The sequence below is a fragment of the Aspergillus alliaceus genome (assembly GCF_009176365.1).
Source record: "Aspergillus alliaceus strain CBS 536.65 unplaced genomic scaffold BDW43scaffold_34, whole genome shotgun sequence".
Lineage (NCBI taxonomy): Eukaryota > Fungi > Ascomycota > Eurotiomycetes > Eurotiales > Aspergillaceae > Aspergillus > Aspergillus alliaceus.
Window position 1 is genome coordinate 51,781 of NW_022474717.1, and position 20,935 is coordinate 72,715.

At 47.5% G+C, this 20,935-nt stretch overlaps 5 protein-coding genes across 5 annotated transcripts; 2 read left to right on the forward strand and 3 right to left on the reverse strand.

Annotated features, from left to right (window-relative positions):
• The first annotated feature begins 1,147 nt into the window (after positions 1-1,147).
• Positions 1,148-3,458, forward strand: BDW43DRAFT_136464 (oleate delta-12 desaturase odeA). The gene is made up of 4 exons (XM_032038269.1): positions 1,148-1,188; positions 1,563-1,610; positions 1,735-2,767; positions 2,839-3,458. The coding sequence occupies exons 3-4, from the start codon at positions 1,774-1,776 to the stop codon at positions 3,243-3,245; spliced, it is 1,401 nt and encodes a 466-aa protein (XP_031898257.1). The 5' UTR covers positions 1,148-1,188; positions 1,563-1,610; positions 1,735-1,773; the 3' UTR covers positions 3,246-3,458.
• Positions 3,459-4,044: 586 nt separating this feature from the next.
• BDW43DRAFT_312950 (putative DNA repair protein (Rad57)) lies at positions 4,045-7,954 on the reverse strand (the record flags this gene model as incomplete). Its single annotated transcript, XM_032047472.1, has 5 exons — positions 4,045-5,305; positions 5,359-5,832; positions 7,321-7,398; positions 7,455-7,594; positions 7,826-7,954. 5 exons carry the CDS (start codon positions 7,952-7,954, stop codon positions 4,045-4,047), a joined length of 2,082 nt encoding a protein of 693 aa, XP_031898258.1.
• A 1,417-nt stretch (positions 7,955-9,371) lies between these two features.
• BDW43DRAFT_312951 (uncharacterized protein) lies at positions 9,372-13,269 on the forward strand (the record flags this gene model as incomplete). Its single annotated transcript, XM_032047473.1, has 5 exons — positions 9,372-9,508; positions 9,594-10,522; positions 10,577-10,940; positions 11,009-11,889; positions 13,160-13,269. The coding sequence occupies 5 exons, from the start codon at positions 9,372-9,374 to the stop codon at positions 13,267-13,269; spliced, it is 2,421 nt and encodes an 806-aa protein (XP_031898259.1).
• A 1,337-nt stretch (positions 13,270-14,606) lies between these two features.
• On the reverse strand, positions 14,607-14,907 carry BDW43DRAFT_282192 (uncharacterized protein). Its single transcript, XM_032042603.1, has one exon. The coding sequence runs from the start codon at positions 14,792-14,794 to the stop codon at positions 14,624-14,626; it is 171 nt and encodes a 56-aa protein (XP_031898260.1). The 5' UTR covers positions 14,795-14,907; the 3' UTR covers positions 14,607-14,623.
• A 2,122-nt stretch (positions 14,908-17,029) lies between these two features.
• On the reverse strand, positions 17,030-17,960 carry BDW43DRAFT_282194 (uncharacterized protein). Its single transcript, XM_032042604.1, has one exon. The coding sequence runs from the start codon at positions 17,571-17,573 to the stop codon at positions 17,343-17,345; it is 231 nt and encodes a 76-aa protein (XP_031898261.1). The 5' UTR covers positions 17,574-17,960; the 3' UTR covers positions 17,030-17,342.
• Between the last annotated feature and the right edge of the window lie 2,975 nt (positions 17,961-20,935).

Sequence of the window (20,935 nt, forward strand, 5' to 3'; positions counted from 1 at the left end):
CCTGACAAGCTTATCAAATTAATTCTGCGGGATTATTGCTTGCACGGGCGGACCTTGGTTTGGATGTGCGGTCCACGAAGTATATCCTATACGGATGAGGTGAGTATGTGTGGATATCTGGTCAGAATGATATTGTCGTCAGCGGGACTTTGTGCGTCCAGGTATATATATCAGATGGGCTGTATGTACATAGTTCGATGATCGTGGAATGTCGGGATGATTGATATGATCGGGATCTCTATTGACTTTTCGGATTTCTTGATTTCAATGAAAAGGTGTCTTTGACTTCATCACATGGTTCAGGACAAGACTCGGTAGGGTTTCTTTCCTAAGTCAGGAAGGGTGGAAGAGGGTAGGTAATGAGATCCTCTCCCACTCTAAGATCCGAATCATCTCCGACCTATCAGCCAGAGAAGATATCACATTGCACATGATACCTCGGGAATCTCGTCCATAGTGGCTGTAAAAGGTTAATTGTTAGTGGACCGATTGATGATTGTTGAGAGGCCAAGAAGGAGGTGGATTCAGATGCCCATGCACCTTTACCGCCTTCCTCCCCAGCTTCCAATCGTCCCTGGCATTGGAAGGGGGGGGGGGGCGCGAATTACAAAAATACCCCTCGACCCGGTATTTTTCAGCCGAACGCCACATGGCCGGGACCAAGAACCCAGGTTATCGATAAGGATAAGAGAGACAATAGTTAGGATAAGCCAGTAGGGGATGAATGATTGCCCCAAACGCCTCTATTCAGCCCGGTTCAAAAGTGGACGAGACCATCCTCAGCTTTCAGCCAGCCTGAGCAAACAATGTCGAGGGGAACTCGCGTTCATATGCATGCAGCATCGCAGCTGAACCATGCATCTCATATGCCTGATCCTCGGCAGCGTGATTTTGGTGAGGGGAGAACAGCGGAGGAAGTAGATTAATGGCCTGTCGATCGAGTCGTCGTGCAGTAGTGTTAGGCGTCCTGAGGCGAATGGGATACGGGACACTGTCAGCGTATTGTCAATTACCGCCATGGGTCACCAAATTCCAGGAGTCCTGGCCAATCAAGATACCCCAACGGAACACAAATTGCAAAGTTCTCCATACAGCGTCGATCTCCCCAAAGAAAAGTGAGATGGAAGGAACCGCCATCCAGAACAACAATTGTTTGGTTTGGTTTGGTTCCTTTTCTGGCCTTTCCTGGTAAGTATCTTTTTCTTTTTCTCTTTTTTTTTTTTTTTGTGTCCCTCTTTTTTTTTTCCAATTAATTGTCAATTGGTCTTTGTTTTTTTTTTTTTTCCTTTTTTTTTTTCCTGGGCTCCTCCCTTTCCTCCCCTTTCCCACGCCTTTTCCCCGGCCCGATTGTCCTTCAGCCGATTCTTCATTGAGAACTTTTTCCTTCCTTCTTTCTTTTTTTTTTTTTCTTTTTCCCCTTCTCGCCTCTTCTTCAGCGCGTCCTCTTGTTCACTCTCCCTCCTTCGTTTCCGGCCAGGGCAATTCCGGAGTGGTGCTTAACATCACCCCACAACCCACTCCCCTTCCTATATCAGTTCCTAGGAAGCTCCTCATCCTTTTAGGTGCCTTTTGAGATCGTGTAACCTCCAAGCCTTCGGAGTCATCCACTGGTATGTCCACGGCACAAGCTCTTCCCTGCACACCAAACCCATCCATCTTCCTCTCCCCACCCTCATTGGCCGAGCTCGTGTTGCAACTTCACAACATATACTGATACAGATCCACCAGATATAGCAATCGCGGGAACCCCCTAGACGGTCAAGAGCATTCAAGATGTCTTCCACAGCCATCCCGAAGCGCGTTGCGCTGAACCGCAACCCAGGCACGGATTCCTCGGTCCCCAGCGTCTCGGCGTCGCCCTTTGACAGCCCGCGTCATTCCCCGTCCTCGACCTCACTGTCTTCGATGGCGTCCGATGTCGAGAACAAGACCAAGATGCTGGACACCTATGGAAACGAGTTCAAGATCCCCGACTACACGATCAAGCAGATCCGGGACGCCATCCCCGCCCACTGTTTTGAGCGGAGTCCGGCCATCAGCTTGTACTATGTGTTCCGCGACATCGCCATCTTGGCCTCCATCTTCTATGTCTTCCACAACTATGTCACTCCCGAGACCATCCCCTCCATGCCGCTGCGCGTTGCCCTGTGGACCATCTATACCGTCGTCCAGGGTATGGTCGGTACCGGCGTCTGGGTCTTGGCTCACGAGTGTGGTCACCAGGCTTTCTCCCCGTCCAAGGTGTTGAACGACACTGTGGGCTGGATCTGCCATTCCGCCTTGTTGGTGCCCTACTTCTCCTGGAAGATCTCCCACGGTAAGCACCACAAGGCCACTGGTAACCTCGCCCGTGATATGGTCTTCGTGCCCAAGACCCGCGAGGAGTACGCCTCCCGCGTCGGCAAGGCCATCCACGAGCTCAACGAATTGATGGAGGAGACTCCCATTGCGACGGCCACCAACCTCCTTCTCCAGCAGCTGTTCGGCTGGCCCATGTACCTCCTGACCAACGTCACCGGCCACAACAACCATGAACGCCAGCCCGAGGGCCGCGGAAAGGGAAAGCGCAATGGCTACTTCGGCGGTGTCAACCACTTCAACCCTAGCAGCCCTCTCTATGAGGCCAAGGATGCTAAGCTGATTGCCCTGAGTGACCTGGGACTCGCCATCACCGGATCCATCCTCTATTACGTCGGTTCCACCTATGGTTGGCTCAACCTCCTGGTGTGGTATGGGATTCCTTATCTCTGGGTGAACCACTGGCTGGGTAAGTTCCTTTCTCTCCATCGATATCTTAATATCTGCCCCCCCGAGACACTTACCGACGAGTACCAATAGTTGCCATCACTTACCTCCAGCACACCGACCCCACCCTTCCTCACTACAAGCCCGAGGTGTGGAACTTTGCTCGTGGAGCTGCTGCTACCATTGACCGTGATTTCGGCTTTGTCGGCCGTCACATCTTCCACGGCATCATCGAAACCCACGTTCTCCACCACTACGTCAGCACTATCCCCTTCTACAATGCCGACGAGGCTAGCGAGGCTATCCAGAAGGTCATGGGTAGCCACTACCGCACCGAGGCCCACACCGGCTGGACTGGATTCTTCAAGGCTCTCTGGACCAGCTCTCGCGTCTGCCACTGGGTAGAGCCCACCGAGGGATCCAAGGGCGAGAGCGAAGGTGTACTCTTCTACCGTAATACCAACGGCGTCGGAGTTCCTCCGGCCAAGCTTTCCAAATAGATGTTTGTTGATATAGAACGGCTATCTTTTTTCCATTTCCGTGTGGTGCTCTCGCAGGATCGAGTGGCCACGATCTGGACACTCATCGTCATGGCATAGAGCAGCTGCGAATTGATCGATTGAATCTGAACTGTTGAAGGCGTATCTGGGGATTAAGATCTTGGTGAAAGTATCATATATTTGTTTAATCACGATTAATCTGGGGCGTCTTTTTTTTTTCGTTGTGTTTTTGACTTAGACCATCTCTTGTTATCGTGCACGGCCAATTCTTTGTCACTTGTCAGCGCAGACAAGAGAAAAAGTTCACATTAATCTCTCGACACTGCCTCGATCTTGACCATCTCGTCCGAGTGGGATGGGTCAATTCCTGCCCTCTCGTCTCATATATAGATACCAACTGAATATATCTTCACTGGATCATAGTACATGCAACTCATCATAGAGTCGGCACAGGCACGAATAAATAAAGAAGCAAAGAACAATGAGAACAAAAACAGGTTTAAGATTTTCAGAAATTGCGGGGGGATTTTAGCTTCCGCGGCTCGCCGAAAAAGGCACTACCAAGCCACTTCCCACTGCCACTCCGCTCAGGCAGACATATACTATTTAAGATTTTCTCCCTGTTATGTATAATTGTACAGTTGTACTCCACTCCGTATGTACAGAGTATGTTATGTACTTCAAATTACGTCTCACGCACGAATAGAATACAATCCCGAGAAAGAACAGTGTACGTATATCCGTAATCAGAATCAGGGTATATGTGGAGAATATAGTAGAAACTAACTATGTATCTAACCTACTCTTGACAACTCCTCAATCCACCTTTCCAGATTGTGAACCTCACTTCGTCCTTGATCTGGTTCTGGTTCTGCGAGTCTATTGCTCCGGCTGTCCAGGGCGCAAAGACTAGTTTCATGGTGCGGCGGACGGGCCGCGAGAGGATTTGAGACGGGGGTTGTGGTTGTGGAGCACTAGTTTTCGATTCGTGGACGGGCTCAACATCTTTGGCTTCGGGGGATTCTGTTCGGGGAGGATCTGGATCTGGGGCGGCGGTTTCGGGGGAATCCGGTTCTGGGGGAGCGTCTGTGTCTGGTTGTGGGGTTGGTGTTGATGTTGATGTTGGCGGGACGGGGGTACTGTCCAGTAGAGGATCCGTGGCTGATGGCCGTTCTTTCTTTAGGGCTATTCGGCATGCTATCTGGGTTGACCAGACAAGGCCTAGGGCGGGTGTCTTCTGGGCTGGCCGTTGGAAAACAGGGAAGGACTGGGACTGCGGGGTGTCGCCCCATCCGGTGAAGAAGCGCTGCTGGTGCAGGAGGCTGAGGATCTCGCCGCGCACGGGATTTCCGACGATGTAGGAGCCGTCGAACTGCTGGTGCGGGTCCTCTTCAGTTGTGTAGGGCGAGGAGGGGAAGGGGGAGGGGGAAGACGGGAGCAGGGCGTTGTGCTGGGGTAGTTCGATGTTGCCGGACTCGGTGGGCCGAACTCTTGGTATGGGGGACGCGGTGCCCCCGTCGCGGGGTTGTTGCGACTGAGTCGATGGGGATCCGGTTCCTGGGATAGCACCTCTGGGGAATGTGGAAGGGTTCTCCATGGCGTCGAAGCGGTCGGAGACTTGGTTTGCGACTATGATTGCGATGTCTTCTTGCATGGCAAGGTTCCGGAGCATTTGGCCTAGTTTGGTGAGTTCGCCTGAGCGAGTTGATAGGCCTAGTATGTTGTGCGCGGTGTGCTCGGCTCTGTAGTTGGAGGTTATGGAGTCGATGACGACGAGGCCGATGTTGTGGCGTTGGATCGCGACGGGGAGTTGGTAGTTGAGGATATGCTCTTGGGACTCGAGGTCCATGGCGTTGATGGATAGGATGTTTTCCAGTGATGGGGCATCATCGCGCGGTAAAGTCGACAGGTACGGGTGGGAAGTCTTGAGTTGAGAAAGCCGCGGCGTCGACAAGGGCGCTTCTGTAGAGATATAGATGGCATTCTTGCCTAGGCCCCGAGGCGACGGAAGCTGGACGGCCAACAACAGCGTAAGAAGGAATTGCGTCTTACCGCTCCCGCTGTGATACCGGTTAGGGTCATTTTTGTTGTACATGTAGGTTCACGCACGTACCTCTCGCCGGTCACCTCCGTCACATAGCGAGTTGGGATCCCGCCGCCCAAGAGCTCATCTAATGCGATGTCGAGAGTGCTGATTGGACTCCATTGCGTCACGTCTAGCTTCGTCGTAGGCCCCAGGGTGATGGGCAGGTCGTCGTTGATACTGGAGCTCGGGTCGGCAGACGCCGGCTGCTCAATATTCTCGAACCCGATGTCATGGTGGAGCGCCTTGATGAGACTTGCGCATAGGCGACGAACATCGGCGGGAGGCACGTGGGCGCGTTTCGCGATCTCGAGGGTATCGAGGGTTATGAGGTCGACAGTGGTTATCTTGCTTCTCTCCAAGGGCGGGAGAATATGGGCATACGGTTTGGTGGGGAAGTCCGGGAGGACTGATAAAAGATCCATATGCGTGGAGGGCGAGTCGATATTGAGAGCTTCCGGCGCGTCATTCAAAGTGGAAGATGCGGATGTGCGGTTGCGCCGACTGGCCAATCAGGTGGGATCTCTCTACATACTACGGTACAGTAGGTAATATAAGAAATTCACAGCAACCAAGCCCAACACAGTCTTTCTCTTGGGTAATACTCATTTTGCATTCCTTAGAGCCTGGCAGAATACGAATTAAGGTGTCCAAATGAGAATATCTCATCTCTCACCAGGTAATCGATGTTCATATGCCTTGGTCATCCACTAACCCTAAGGACCCGACAGAACAGCTACATAACAGCTTAACCACTGATTAAGGAAATCGACAATAGTGATATCGGCGTAACTTCTCACTCTGGCTACTTGGGTTACATTCTTCGCAAACCTTACCTTCGATACTGGCATTCCACGCGCGGTCATATAACTATAGTAACACAAGCGAAAGTCTATCTGCCTTGGAGCATTCCTTTCATGGCACGTAATATTTAGGAGTGATCAGGCCAAAAGACTCGGACAGCACAGCATATACCCATTGGGCATCATAATATGAGCGAACCTCGTATCACAAAGCTTCAGAGCCTGACGCAGGCCAACGAAGTGAGCTCAAGCCACCAGCATGTCAAGAAATGCATTCCCTCATTAGTGCGGTAAGTCAGTTCCCAGTCTCTGGTAACTGTCAATTTTTGAAGTTGACATGCAATTAAGGTACGGTGAGCGGATCAGAAGAACCATTTTCCCGCAGGGTCGTCGTGCATATGCTCGGTTGGATGAAGAAAAGAACGATAGGCAATCCTCGTCCATACGCCAACGACACCGGCAGGTGCAAGATCGAACCCACCACCCATCGAAGTTAGTCAAGGACGAACGGCTGGAAGTAAATGATGAGCGTAAATCATTAATTGTGCCGGGTGAATCAGACACCGCGCCGATACACTGCGAAACTGAGACACAGCGACAAGGATATGCGAGACAAACACAGGACATCTATATATACAGTATACCAGGCGCTGAATTGAACAACGCCGACAAACAATGTTGGAGCCCGATATGTTGGCGTGGGAAAATTCAAAGGAGTAGAGCGGCATTCAAAAGGCTCACACCTCTGACGAGTGGAGAAGGAAGACACCTTTGGCATTGACCTCTCTTTAAAACTTAACGTTGAAACCTACACTCTATACCAATAAGCCGGTGAAGAAACGTTGAAGTAGGCATTATTATGATCATCATGGCGCACAAGCCGTTCAGGCACTGAAACTTCTGTAAATGCTAGGGGATTACTTGACAGCGGGATCAAAATCAGATACATTGTTTGGGAAACAGTATGGTATGGCAGTCTAATTCTCTGTTAAAATAAGATAAGGAAAAAGAGGATGCTTGCTAATCTCGGTCTGTTTCTCATTCCAGAAGATAGAAGTTGTAGAACACATCATCCCAGACATCCTTATCAGTAGGTATACTTGAAGTTTCTCAGTCGACAAGGTAGCTAATAACATGGCACTGTAGGAAAGCCAAACATATCATACGAGGGCCAAGGGGCTATACTTACCTCTCCCCTTCTTTGGTGTCCCAAATAGTATTCCGAGCCCCTTCGTTTACATGCTGTCTGCCGCATGCCATGCACTCGCTGTAGGAAAGTATAAGCTATTCCTGTATAGGCGAACGTAGTCACTGCAGGCTCACAGATATGCCTCTTTGAATGCCTTTAGTAGTCGATCCATCTCGGGCTGGGTATCTTGACCGAATAAACTGGCGGATTCGTCCCTGGCAACATATTCCCCCAGGAAGCCAGCTAGTGCTGTTTTGAGTTTCAGTCTTCCAACCTAGCAATTGTAAACTTGAGGAGCAGCCTACTTGATTTAGGCATCGAAGAGCGTCAATTTCGCCAAGCGTCACTCGGGTCATGCCGGGTATGGCTTGTTTTGCTCTCTCTTTCGAGGCGATAAATGCTGTTTCCCTGTATGGAATTCTAGGTTGAGTATTAGAAGGGGTAGACTAGGGCAAAGACAAGCACGTATATATGGGGAATAGAAAGGAACATATTGTAACCGAACTTTAATCACGGCCTCTTTGCCGTGGGAGTTGGTGCTAAGAAATACGGCACGCGCTTCAGACCTCACGTCCATCTGCTTAACTTCCCACTCAAGGTGTAAGTTTTCGCGTTCGTGTAGCTTTCGAACCATCTTCCAGCTTGACGGGCCGGGTTTGGTAGTGCTACTTCGCGTCCTAGCGATCTGTCGTCATCGAACCATATGATTCTTGAATGAGGTGGTCCGCCCATGACTGTTGGATAGCTAGAGGGGAAGAAGGCAGCAAGGGGAAAAGAAACAAAAGGCCTGTGTGGGCCACACGAAAATACAATGAAGCTCGTTGTCTAGACTGCGGGATAATTACCCTTAGTGGAGGAACGGTTGTAGTACGGAGATTCCTTGCAATGTACAGTAAAAGCCAAGACTATATTTTGATGCCTTACTTCGATACAAGCAAGGGTTCTTTCATTACCTCTATCACTTGGATTTGAGGCCAAACGTTCGGTTTTATGGCCAACTGGTATGCATTGTATTGCCCCTATCCATATCGTTCTTCGTATGTCCATGCTCTTTGCCTTATTCATCCTGTCCCGAATACCTATTTTATCTGCCTACTACTTCTGTAACTGTAATATAAAAGCCAAACCACGGACAACCAGGACAGTCACGTCAAGTCTACTTCCCAATCCCACAACCCATAAGAAAAGGAAAGGGACGGCTCTTGCTTGCACGTAGGTAAAGCTTATTGATTCAGTTCTCGGCACGACTCGCGTTAGTCGCAAGGATTGACAGTTGTCGAGCTCTTACCCTACCTTCTCAAGAGCATATCAACCGGGCCCATGGTGAACTTTCTGGGGTTGGCTGTTGGATCCGGTTTGAAGAACGTGTGGCTCATATGCCTTGGTGAAAGCATCTTTAGTTCTTACTACAACATACTTCCCTCGCTCTTTGGATGATGTGACTATATCTATCCACGTCAGCTTTCTCCGGGGTCTGTCACATTAAGATGTTCTGAATATCTCCACGTTCAACATAAATCAACCTAGCCGCGATAACTCCACGAGTCAGCTGGACATGCAGGACATCCTTTAACAAGGCGACATTTCATGACTCGGCATTGGGAAGGCGGCTAAAAAGGCGAATGCCCCGTTTTAATTCTAGTGGCGTGGCCCCCCACAGCCCAAGAAACCAATCAATTGCACCCACCATCCTCAGCCATCTATCTCAAGTACTATATTTGCTTATTCCTGCTGTATTGCAGCCCAAAATGGAATATACTGCGCAACACGGCTTACTGCGCAGAAAGGCGATGCCATAGGTACACCCGATTAAAAAAACCAATCATGATCACCAGACTGGATGAAGCTGAACTGAAGGCTTTTCCTCTTCTCACACTAATTTGCTTGAGGGGGTTAATCACCAAGCACAGTCCGTCATGAGTATCTCACGCTAAATAAGGCACGGCGAGTTTCCTGCTCGGGAAATCGAACCTGTCCTTTGAATAACTTGGTGGGATTGAAATCCACGGCTGGCTACAGCCATCCATTTGTGAACGAACGCGATAACCAAAATGCCGTGTATGTCTCCAGAATCACGTATCCGCGAGGAGCCATCATCAGAGGAAATGATAAGGGCTAGCTCCGAGGAGGGAGAGGAGGGGGGTGAGCAGGCGCACTTGCTATCAGCGGAACCCGCATTTGCATCCAGGTGAGTGTCTCCAAACACAGTGCAAGGACATGACGGTGACACTCTCGATGCTGCGTTGAACAATACACTAACAGGGAATATCAAGACCCGATCGCTATGCAAAGGCTGAGTACTTATCTAAGTACATCCCCGAACTCGACCCGAGAAATGCACGCGCACGGACAATGAGGGTCAAGATGGCCAAAAGAACGGCCATGCTCCGAGTGCAGATGACAATCGCCACCTTGATCGTGGCGATCAACGTCACCATCATGCTCTGGGCCGTCCTGACCTATCCACCCGACGATCGAGGCGTGGGCACGTTTTCCTTCGGCGACTGTTCCAGTGCTGCCGCCCTCAACAGCGCCTTGCACGTGGCTCTAAACATCGTGTCGTCCCTTTTTCTCGGTGCCGGAAACTACTGCATGCAGATCCTCGTAGCACCGTCGCGCGAGGAGATCGCACGCGCACACCGCAGAGGCACAGCACTGGAGATCGGGGTCCCCAGCGTGAGGAATCTGCGGCATATCGAGTGGATCCGGGTCACTGCCTGGGTTATCATTGGTCTCATCGCAACGTTATTGCACATCTTCTGGAACTCTTCTATTTTCACATCCTTGCCGATTGCGGTGATCCCACGTGCTGTAGTCACAAGCGACTTTCTCACAGCTGGATACGACTGGACAACCTCGGACTCGCTGTCTCACTTTTCGTGGTGGAGACCTGCGCAGCAATATGGAGAGGCATCACAGAACACGTCGATGGTGTATGCCATGCAACACACTGCCATCAATATGACTCGTCTAGATACCAGAGCCTGCGTGGAGCGCTACATCGATCCGATGACCTCCACCAGTTCCGTTATCATCGTCGCCCGCAACGTGAGTACGGCGCAAAATAATGGCTCCTCGCTGATAGATGGCTGGGTATCTGGTTGGGAAGCTTGGGAGTCTTCTAGCTCCTGGATCTGCAGGGCGCACCAGGATAGCGGGAGACAAAAGTTTTGCAATTGGGACTTTGCCAAATCCTTCGCGAGTAACTGGACGTTATCTTGGCCAATGGGGGTAGAGGTTGACCACTGCCTAATAGGGGACGAGGGTAGCAACCGGGATAGGTGTGGGTTGCATTACAGCACCCACATTCTGGCTATTGTGTGCGCCTGTACGTTTCTGGAGAGCCTCATGATCTTCTGGACTTCCACCTACCATTTCCGCAACATACAAACCAAGGAAGAGAAGAAGAGTAAGCGCACTATGGTTACCATGGGTGACGCGATCAACAGCTTTCTTGAACATCCACATTCTTATCTAGATGAACCAGTCGCCGATGAGGATACACCGGCGCCTCCTAAACCGGGAACCGTTGAGGTTAAAATGACGACTTGGCAAGCCAAGTCCCGTGTCTCGTGGTTCAAGGCCATTAGTCCATGGGTTTGGGCCCTTTCACTTACATTGTGAGTAATTTCAAACACCTTTGGTCGCTCTCAAACGTAATCGACGCTGACAAATGTATCGCTACTAGATTTGCCGCGGGACTAGGCGGCACCTCCTACTCTATTGGAAGCTCGATAGATTGGCTATCGTACCAAGGTGTCGACGTGAGTCCGTCGGCTATATGGAACAATGGTTTTCGAGTAAACCCGGCCACGCTCGCCCGCAATCTGGGCCCTCTAAGCAGCGGCATCGGCTCAACTCAGGCACTCCTAGGCAACATCATCGTAGCCAACAGTCCTCAAGTCATGGTCAGTTTCCTCTACCTTTTCTACAACAACATCCTCACGCGCCAGCTGGTCAGCGACGAGTGGGTGCGCTTTCTTCAAGAGGAAGGAAAAAAGGTGTTGAGAGTGTCTTCGCCCGAGGGCATGCAGCGGTCATCCTACTTCCTCTCCCTGCCGCTCAAATATTCGATCCCACTCATGGTAATGTCCATCCTCTTGCACTGGCTCATATCCCAGAGCCTCTTCCTCGTCCAATCGAGCGCTTTTGGCCCAGGCAAGGATGGAGGACGTCTTCCCATCTATGACTACTCCGCGAGAGGGTATTCTCCTCTCGGGTCTATTCTAGCCATCTCCCTTGGGTTCGCTCTAGTAGTAGCCTTACTGCTGAACTCCTGCTTTCGGCATTATAGAAACATACCTGCCGGTTTCCAGCTCATGGCGTTCAACAGCAGCGCCATAAAGGCAATGTGTCAACGGCCAGAGGGTGATTCTGATGCGAGGTTTTTCCCTATCAGGATCGGCGTTGTTGTTACCGATGCAAAAATAGAAGCGTATTCATCGGCACGTCCCTGTAAGGCCGTGGTGTTTTCGACTGATACCGAGCTTCAAGCGCCTGAAAATGGAGGACAATATCTACAGCCTGTCTTCATTCAAGGGGAAGGCGTGTGGCGTATATGCGTTTCTGGTACTAGAAAGTTAATAAGTCGTTTTTGCTCGGTTGTGACTCATACGTGGAGTCGCTCCATTTCGGCCATAAGTCGAAAGGTTCAAGAGTGAAGAAAAAGAGGTGCTAGGTATAGTGCAGAAATGAATTGCAAGTTCACTATATACTGAGGGATCAATAATTGTATGCTTCTATCCCAGTTTCAGTCAAGTATGCTAGTCTTTTTGATGGGATCCTGAAAAGTCTCTTTCGGTTAGTATAATAACCAACTGGATATTCGTCCCTATTGTAATGGTTAATGAATGTAGGTTATATCTCTATCTAATGAATTTCTTAGCATATAGTTATTAGGAACTTATTCCGTACGGGGCTACTACAGACCATAAGAGACTCAACTGTTTCTATCTCGTGTCTCAAAAATAATTATTAGACGTAGTTATATAGTCTGTTTTAAGGATATCAAGCCCTTTGGCTCATCGTAGTGACTTAGGTAAATCTATGTCAGGCCAAAAACGCTGGTTCACCAGGTAGAGAGATTATTTTTCACATTTCTTTGCATGTCGATTACATCCAATGTTTTTTGTTCTAGAAGCACTTTGTAGATTCCCGATGACCTCTGTATAGCCTTACTAATATATAGAATATTATCTTCCTACCCGGTCATTTGATCAAAAATATCAACCCGGATAATTTGTCAACAATTCAATTTCCCCTACTCCTGTTTACTTCACACACATGCATTAGGCACCCTTCAAGATGAATTATAAACTATCTAAGATGCCTTTGGCTTTGGAATAATGGATATATCCTTCCTCATGTGAGGGCAGTTATTCAGACCTTATATAAATAGTAATAGGCCTACCTTTATCCCTCCTATTGTACTCAACCTATCCTTCTAGGCACTACAAAGCCATATTATACAACCTTTGAGATAATCTTCTTTCCCAAAGCCACCGAATTAACAAGATAAGGACAACAGCTCAGTCAGGAAGATAACTGAACGCAAAAAAATTCTCACGAACAACTCATCTGAATCCAATACCGGAATCTACTCTGAGACCATGAGCCAAGGTACAGAGGATAACATATACCAGGGTATTTACATCCTGAACCGACTCCTATATGCCGTAGACACTAAACTACCATCAAATTAACCCAACAACTATCCATCTCAGGGACCTTGCGATAGTTCTTGAACCATGGTCAGAGCCATACGCAAACAATGCCCGGGCTTTCCATTAGCATTGAGGTCCAACAATTGATTTTTTCTGTTGGTTTGACAGTGCCACAGCTGACGACTTCGTCCAAAGTTCCATCGAGCAGAACTGCGAACACTATGCCAATATTTTGGCTGTTGGATTCGCGAAGGATTGTCTTACCCTGGTTGACAATTTTCGATGATAATATTCCCCGTGTTGGAGGGCCAGGTGCTTATAAGCATTGAAATCTTCAAGCTAGATGGAATAATCAAACGATTAGTTCTGCTGCTCTGTGTATCCTCTATACCCATCCTTTACTCGTTAACAGTGACTCCTCGATCTGCTAGGTCAAGTCGGGTACCTGACCTCCTTGCTTAAATCACTGTTTATCCATCTCCTAACTATAACCCTGATAAGACAGCTCAACCTGGAATTATTCCAGACACACCACTTCTAAATCCATCCTCCAAAAACAGCATAGGCGAAGATAATATATCTGTTGTCTCGACGAAGAAAAGATATATCTTAGTACCATATCTTGGTACTGCTGAATATAAACAGTACGACGGAAATGGTAATGCAGTCCCTTTGGTGGTTGTATTTACCCCAATTCACCTGTGATAATTTGTAGAAGTTTAGCCAAGATACCTACCGACCAAATATTAAAGAAACAGACTATATTTACGGCGAAACAAGATGACACATTATGGCTTCATGTCGCGCCTGGAAACATAAGAATCTTCAGAATATGCTAGTAAGTTGTTATATCTATTAGCATAGCTTACCCATCAAGAATACATTTGTAGAAAATATTGAGCTATGCCTAGCTCAACTCATGACCGTACCCCATCCCCTCTCAACCCTAGCCACCTCCCAGGTGGAAAGATATGAGCGCGGCTGGGTCATAAGAGGGATTGCGACTTTATCGCGGGCTGAGAAGAATCATGATTATTATGTGAAGAAAGAACAAGTATTTTTGAGAGACGAACGTTCAAAACTCATCAATGCACTGGTCTTTTCGAGCAAGCCTGGTCCTATCGATAAAGCTTTCTCAACATGATGGGCATGCCATGGCATCAGTACTCAGACCGGGAACTAATCTCCACTTTGGGGACTATAAACCTGGGTAGATATGGCTGATACTACTATCATTGCTACACTCGTCGGCTCGGGATTTACTATGGAAGTGTCAACACAACACCTCATGACAATGTGCAAGATTTCTATGAGAGATGTGGTATCCTGTGGCGAACATTAGAGCTTTAGTTCATACATGGTCTGGAATATACCATCGGAATCGATAGAGTCCATCCCAATAGTCTCCAGGAAAATCTCGATGAGTCACAGAACGGGGCCCACGACCACTAAGCTAGCAACGCGCTTCTAAAACAAATCGAGTTCCAACACGCAGCGCTAGTCAAAGATGGCTGACATATCAGACATGGAAGTTTCAACTTGTTCACTGGGTTTTGGAGGCTGGTTTAGTTAACGCCTTCAAGGCGGGGATCACATCTACTCTCTGATTTTCCTAACATACTCGGGAGGTTTGCGCACAGCTAAACCTTTTCCCTGTAAAGGCAAGAGAAAGAATTTGTCATGAGGAAAAAAAGATTTATATCAATTTCATTGGTCCAACCAAGCAAGTTTGGGTTCCTAACTTTGTCACACCTGTTGTTCTTTTGTCTCTCGGATTTTATAGCAGAGGGGCAGGCTGGGGTCTTAAGCATCACGAAGTATCTACCATAGGAGTCGCTTTGATCCACAACGTCAATTTCAGTTACTTTTCTATCGAGTCTCACGGTGGATTGAAACCTAGTTGCCACTCTACGGTATCTTGTACATATATGGGGAAGTTTTCTTCTTGGTGGTTTTCATACCGGCTGCATTTTCTTTTTGAAGCAATATAACGTTCTATATGTCGAACTTATACTAATATAGAAGCTGAATATAGGTAGTCTTTGGGATATGCTATGTTGTCATTAAAGCAGACTAAATTTATCTTGAGCAGGCATTTTCGACCATCAAAATATTCTAGCATACATTCAACAGCAATCTAAATTTAACACAATGATCCAGTCTATCCGACAAACCAAAACATACCTGCGCAATGACATATGCCACTCTACCCCCCCCCCCCCCCCGCCAAAGACACCTATATTCAACACAATCCCCTACACAATCCCACCCCCAATGCCCTAATTATGCACAATTCATCATAAAACCTACGCCGAACACAGACCCGGAACACCATTCTTCGCACCACGCTCCCGACCCGAAGAATGCCACCTACACAAACCACTTATTCAACTTCATTCCTCACATAAAACCCACATACTTCATGTCTCACTCATCGGAACAACCCGACAACCACGCAAACCCCCCAATTACCGATATAACAGGGATAACACCCCCCTTACATAGAGAATTCAATCTATACATAACATTATTCAAGGAAACTCCACAGCTTTGCTTTACTCACCCACGTTTATCACAATTCCTTGAAAAACAGTCACTACATTACTGTACACATAGGGTATTATCCCGCGAGACACCTAAATATATTCAAGGTATCCTAGTACATCCATATCCGGAAGAAGGCGGGTACGATATAGATTATTAATATTGCCTATCACTACTTAATATTTACAATTTACCGAGTATCGATCCTGAAATAGTATCCGGGGACCAAAACTGAAGTGGCGCATAGCTACATAAGCGAGATACCCTAGATAGATAAATGATAAATCACGATCTGCATTCCTACATTGCATATGGCCCGTAGGTGCTTGTATGTCTGTAATACAGAATACGTATACGTAGAAGTACAGATACAGTACACACCTTCAGGATTATGGTCGGGGTTTGCAATGACCATCGCTTAAGGGGTGCGGGATGGGATTTTGTGATGGATCATATCATAACGGTCGACTAGAACGGGTGCGGGATAGTGGGCTTCCGCCAAGGTTTTGAACTATCGCGTGTCATGTTGATAGAGTCAATGTTTGCGTCTGGGCTTTTTGTTAAGGTGGGTTACGCAGTTACTTCTGTTGCGTGGTTTTTTTTTTCTTTGTTGTAGGGATGAGGTTGGCTGGGGGGGTTTTGGAATCGGGGTTGTACAAGGGCAATGGTGTGGGTGGTTTCTTTCAGGAGGGATGGGTGGGAATGGAGAAGTTATTGTGAGACTTGAGTGTGTATTACTAGTAGAAGGTCCGTAAATATCAAGTTAGGTGCGTACTCTGTATTCTGTTTTGTGATGGTAAATGAAAGGATGTTGTTGCTGTTAGGGCTTCGGGAGTAAACCCGATGTACAATCGATTGTAGGAACTCAATGTCAGGGAGCGAGATGATAGCATAGATTATTCAGTCTGGACTCAACTCTAAGAAACTGCGGTTCATCTACACAGTACAGTTCGGATCATGGCCTGGGCTTAATCTGCAGGTTCTGTTCTTCGGATCGCCGGCTGACCTGCAGCTTGCGGGCCTGTTCTAGCAACACCCCCTTCGTTCTCTTGTCACTTGAGTCTAAAATTGCCAAGTATCTGAGAAATAGGGATGGATAGGCTACGGGTACACCCAGCTGCGATCATGGCATGTTATTTGGAATCATCCATTGCCTTGTTTCAACAGTAGGCGGACTATCATGTTGCTGCTAGCAATTTTACACCCTTGCTGATCACAAGGTTGTAGATGAATTCGGACGCGTGATTTGCTGCGAATACAGGAGCGACCTCGTTAATCTCATTCTTGAATATATATTTTCAGCGACGTGGATCAGCATGCTGCTGAACCTTGCACGGCGAAGTGCATTACAATCAAGTAGGGTGCTCTATGGAAATGTAACGACAAGTCACCTGACCAGCTCCATTCGGATCGAGCTTGGGGATAATACTATTGCCCCGAGGAATTCCGATGCCGGGTAGCTATTCTGATGATAGGACAAGTCATGCAACAGATGACCCAAAGGAAGATCTTATCCCTTGGTCAGCTTACCTTCCATTAGGTCCACGTTTTCTTCTATTGTGCAGGGAATACATACCTCGTCATAACCAAGCTCAGTATCTAGAGTTACTAGAGCAGTGTCATGCTGTGCTGGTTGCTTTTCAGCTTTCTTACCGAGGATAAACCACATACTGGATGTTTTATTGCTCGTAGTCAGTTCTAACAAGCCTCAAGGGTCTCTGATGCAGAAGTCCCGGTTATAGCTACTTGTATGTGTTTGAATTCATCACAAAGATTGTCTAAGTACTGGATCATAACCTGGTTGAACACACGGTATTACACCGCAAAACAGAGGACATATCGGGAAACACAACACAGTATTCTACCTGAGCTGCGCTTCAGACATGCGCGGCGTGAAAGGGATATATATGCGCACAAGGGGATCCCTCTGTCTAGTGACAAACACAACCTGTTCATCTTGTAGCACTCATATGTACCGCACTGCACTGAATAAATGACGTCATCGACTGGCTCGATGAGGCATGAGCTGATCGCAAATATTGGCATGAGATATTTATTATCTCGATCCCCATGTATGCAGGAGTAAGGGACCTCACGTAAGGGTTAGTATCTATCCCTGTACGGGTGTATACCCCGACGGAATTACCCGTTGTGGGGTATTTCTACAAATTGTCCCCCCCGGAAGGGGATCAGAGCCGTTGTAATGAGGAATAGGTGATCATGAGGGATGATAGAGTATACCGTCTTTGTCTTTAGTGGCAGTGTGATACAATGGCGGAAGGATTATTGATTGGACGCTAATCCTCTCACATTTAGACAAACAAATATGATTAATGTAAGGATGGATCTTCCCTTCGTTAAATGAAGGAAACATAAAAGATCAACTTATGATCAATAAAAAAAAATGCTTATATATATATATATATATATATACATATATACCTAGATAATTGTTAGGTGTATCTCAAAAATGCAGGATTTGTCATTTTCCAGGAATGCATTATTTGGTATGTATAAAGACATGCGGGCAGACCCGACAGTCTGGTCATGCATCGGCTCTGGAAAGCCATGGCCAATACCGAAGAGAATGCCACATGACAGCGGTCAGCGGATTGGGGAATCTTTTTTATTTTATTTTAATTTTTAATTTTAATTTTATTGACTTTTTAAGGTTACACTTTAGAGGGATCCATTTATGTAATTAAGTCTTTGACAGATGTTTCCAGGAAGTTGTGCAGAAATTCTTTTAGGTAAGAGATTAAAATCCAAGTTGCAATTATTTATTCTTTTCATAACACGCATAGGTAAAAAAAGCTGATGATCTTCAAAAATTCAGGTCGAGTCAGGTTCTTGCCTGATCCGGATCGCTACTGTCTTCAGGATGAATCATGACCATCATCGTCCGACTACAGTACGCCTGAGAATTATAGTCATGGATGCTATCGTTTTTAATATCTGGTATGGATCCCATTTCAGGACCGTTGTCTGGTCTGAGAGGACAGGGATTGGTTAAATGGTGGCTTGGCAACACTGGGGGGCCTAATCTCGCCCGTGGGCTTAAGTATTCGGAGCCGAAGCCTCATCTCTACTCCTTCGACTACTCCGTAGAGTCCGTACTACTCCGTACTCTCCTATTCTAAGCCTCAAGTTCTGATCGTATGGTGTCAGGCTAAAGAGAAGCTGTAGAGCAAGTCGATCCCGATGCTAAAATCTCACTCTAGAAAATTCGACGCTACTTCTCTGCCCCCATCCTCTCATCTAAAGGAACTATGGAGTGCTCCGTACGGCAACAGGAATTGTCCTATTCGGGAAATTGTAGAAGTCACGATGATCTGAATTGAGAGGGCCCGAATGGGCCCTCCCCATTCGGTGCGGACCGCCCGAGTGGAGTTCGTGCAAAAACCTGAAAACCTGGGACTGGGATCAACTTGGCTTTCGTTCCCGCAATACCCGCAGCTGGAATGGCTGGCGTAAGAACCACGTCTGTTCTCCATCTTCTAGATTCCTCTGTAATTTAACCGAGGTCAGTCAACATTAACCAATGGGAAATGAAACCGTTCACCATTGAACTAATAAAAGTACTGATGCGTTGTTGGGTTCTTGGCATCCAATTGAATAGGAGAAGTCAAGCTTCGTTGACAGATTGGTTTAGTTATGGGGCGAGGTTGGGAGAAGAGCACCTCGTACGGAGTAAGTAACTGTAAGTAGGAGTGAGGTCTCGAACTGCCACCGTTTGTGCCGGGGATTGCTTTGGTGTAACCAAATCCCGATCTGGTCCCTTTTCGGGTAAGGATTGTCTCGGACTCGAACATTTGACTTTTTCCTCCTTCCCGTTCAATCGATTTAAACCTGACCGCCAGATTGATTGAATACTCCTTTGTATGGTTTCTTTTTCGGCGGAAGGATCAGGGTTCAGCCCTTTGTTCGAAATCTGATGAGGAATTTGACCGGGGAGAGAGCGATGCTTCTCTTCACACTAGGCCCCTATCCACCTTACTGCAGAGGGGAGCTACTCAGTCAATCTACCTTATCGTGTACGACTTTCCCTGAGGTCACTATCTGAAATTACTCGGCCGTACGGTATCCGTATTTCACCTATTGAATAATTCATTATATTAGGAGGTATGGTACTGTATGCCAAAGGAGGGCATTGCATTAGGGAGCCCTGTGAACCGCTGTCAAGCCATTCAAAACACAAAACGGAAAAAGAGACGTCAAATTCGAATTCAAAGAATGAGGCTCCACGATGGTGGCACATCATTTACTCCCCAACTGTACAGAAACGGAATCTGCAAGACGGTGGGAACCTGCGTAAAAGAGAGGAGAAGAGAGAGCTTGGACCAGTTTTTGTTGGTCTTTTAAACTCACCCTCATTTCCAGGCTTCTGGGGCTGATCCATCGGACTGGGTAATAGTACAGTCCGCTACTTATATGCTTTCTTACATACAGTCAACCGGAGAATAAAAATGCCTTACGCTGTACAGCGTCACACAACGTTAGTTAAGGTTGCCTTTTCCTCTCCATGAGGAGAAGGAGGGGGGGGGTTTTTTTTTCTCGAAGCTGAACCTCGCAGGATGGGTGCACGAAGAATTAACAAAGAGTTAATATACTATGTACGACCATCGTTCATAGGAGGATTTCCCCCCCGACTGACTCAGGAGGATCTCGCTTCGGACACTTTTTGACTTTGCATCTGAATGCATTTCCTTCGTTTCTTGCATGAGACTATCAGATTTTCAAACCCCGATGGGCAAAAAAAGAAAAGGAAAAAAAAAAAAGGTAAAAAAGAAAGAAAAAGCCACTAAATGTAGGACGTATCAGGATGTGACTTGTGTATGATCCGTCGTTGGCGCTCTTAAGCGATCCATGATGGACGTGCCATCAACTTTGACAGCATAAACCGCTCTTTGCAATTGGTCTCCGGGGGAATTTACAAACAACAAAGGTTTAACCATCCCATCCCTCCTAAGATTAGGCTCCCCGCTCGGTCTACATTCTATCCATTCAGGACTCTGAGCTCATAACATCCACAGAGGTCCGCTATGCCGGTTTCAGTCTAGATTAGGGAGATTAACTTCCTTTGTGTGTAATATTATTCCTGAAAAGTCACGGACCTCTAACCCCGTCGGTTGCCCAGTGGGCCCCCCTGGTCTCCACTTTGGACACTGTCCAGGAGTTTTTTTTTTCTTTTCTTTTTCCTTCTCACAGCTTATGAGCTTTGCAGCCAATGCCTCAACTCCACTGCAGCCAAGAGCCAAGCCGCCCAGTTACCTTAACCGCTTGACCTCGAAAGCCAGGCTGATTTCCCACTGGATCGGCCATTCTTCCTTGCCCCCTCTTCTGTGACACCATCCCCCATTTTAGTTCCATCCGTGCTGACCCAATACCCACCATATCGGCTCGGTCGT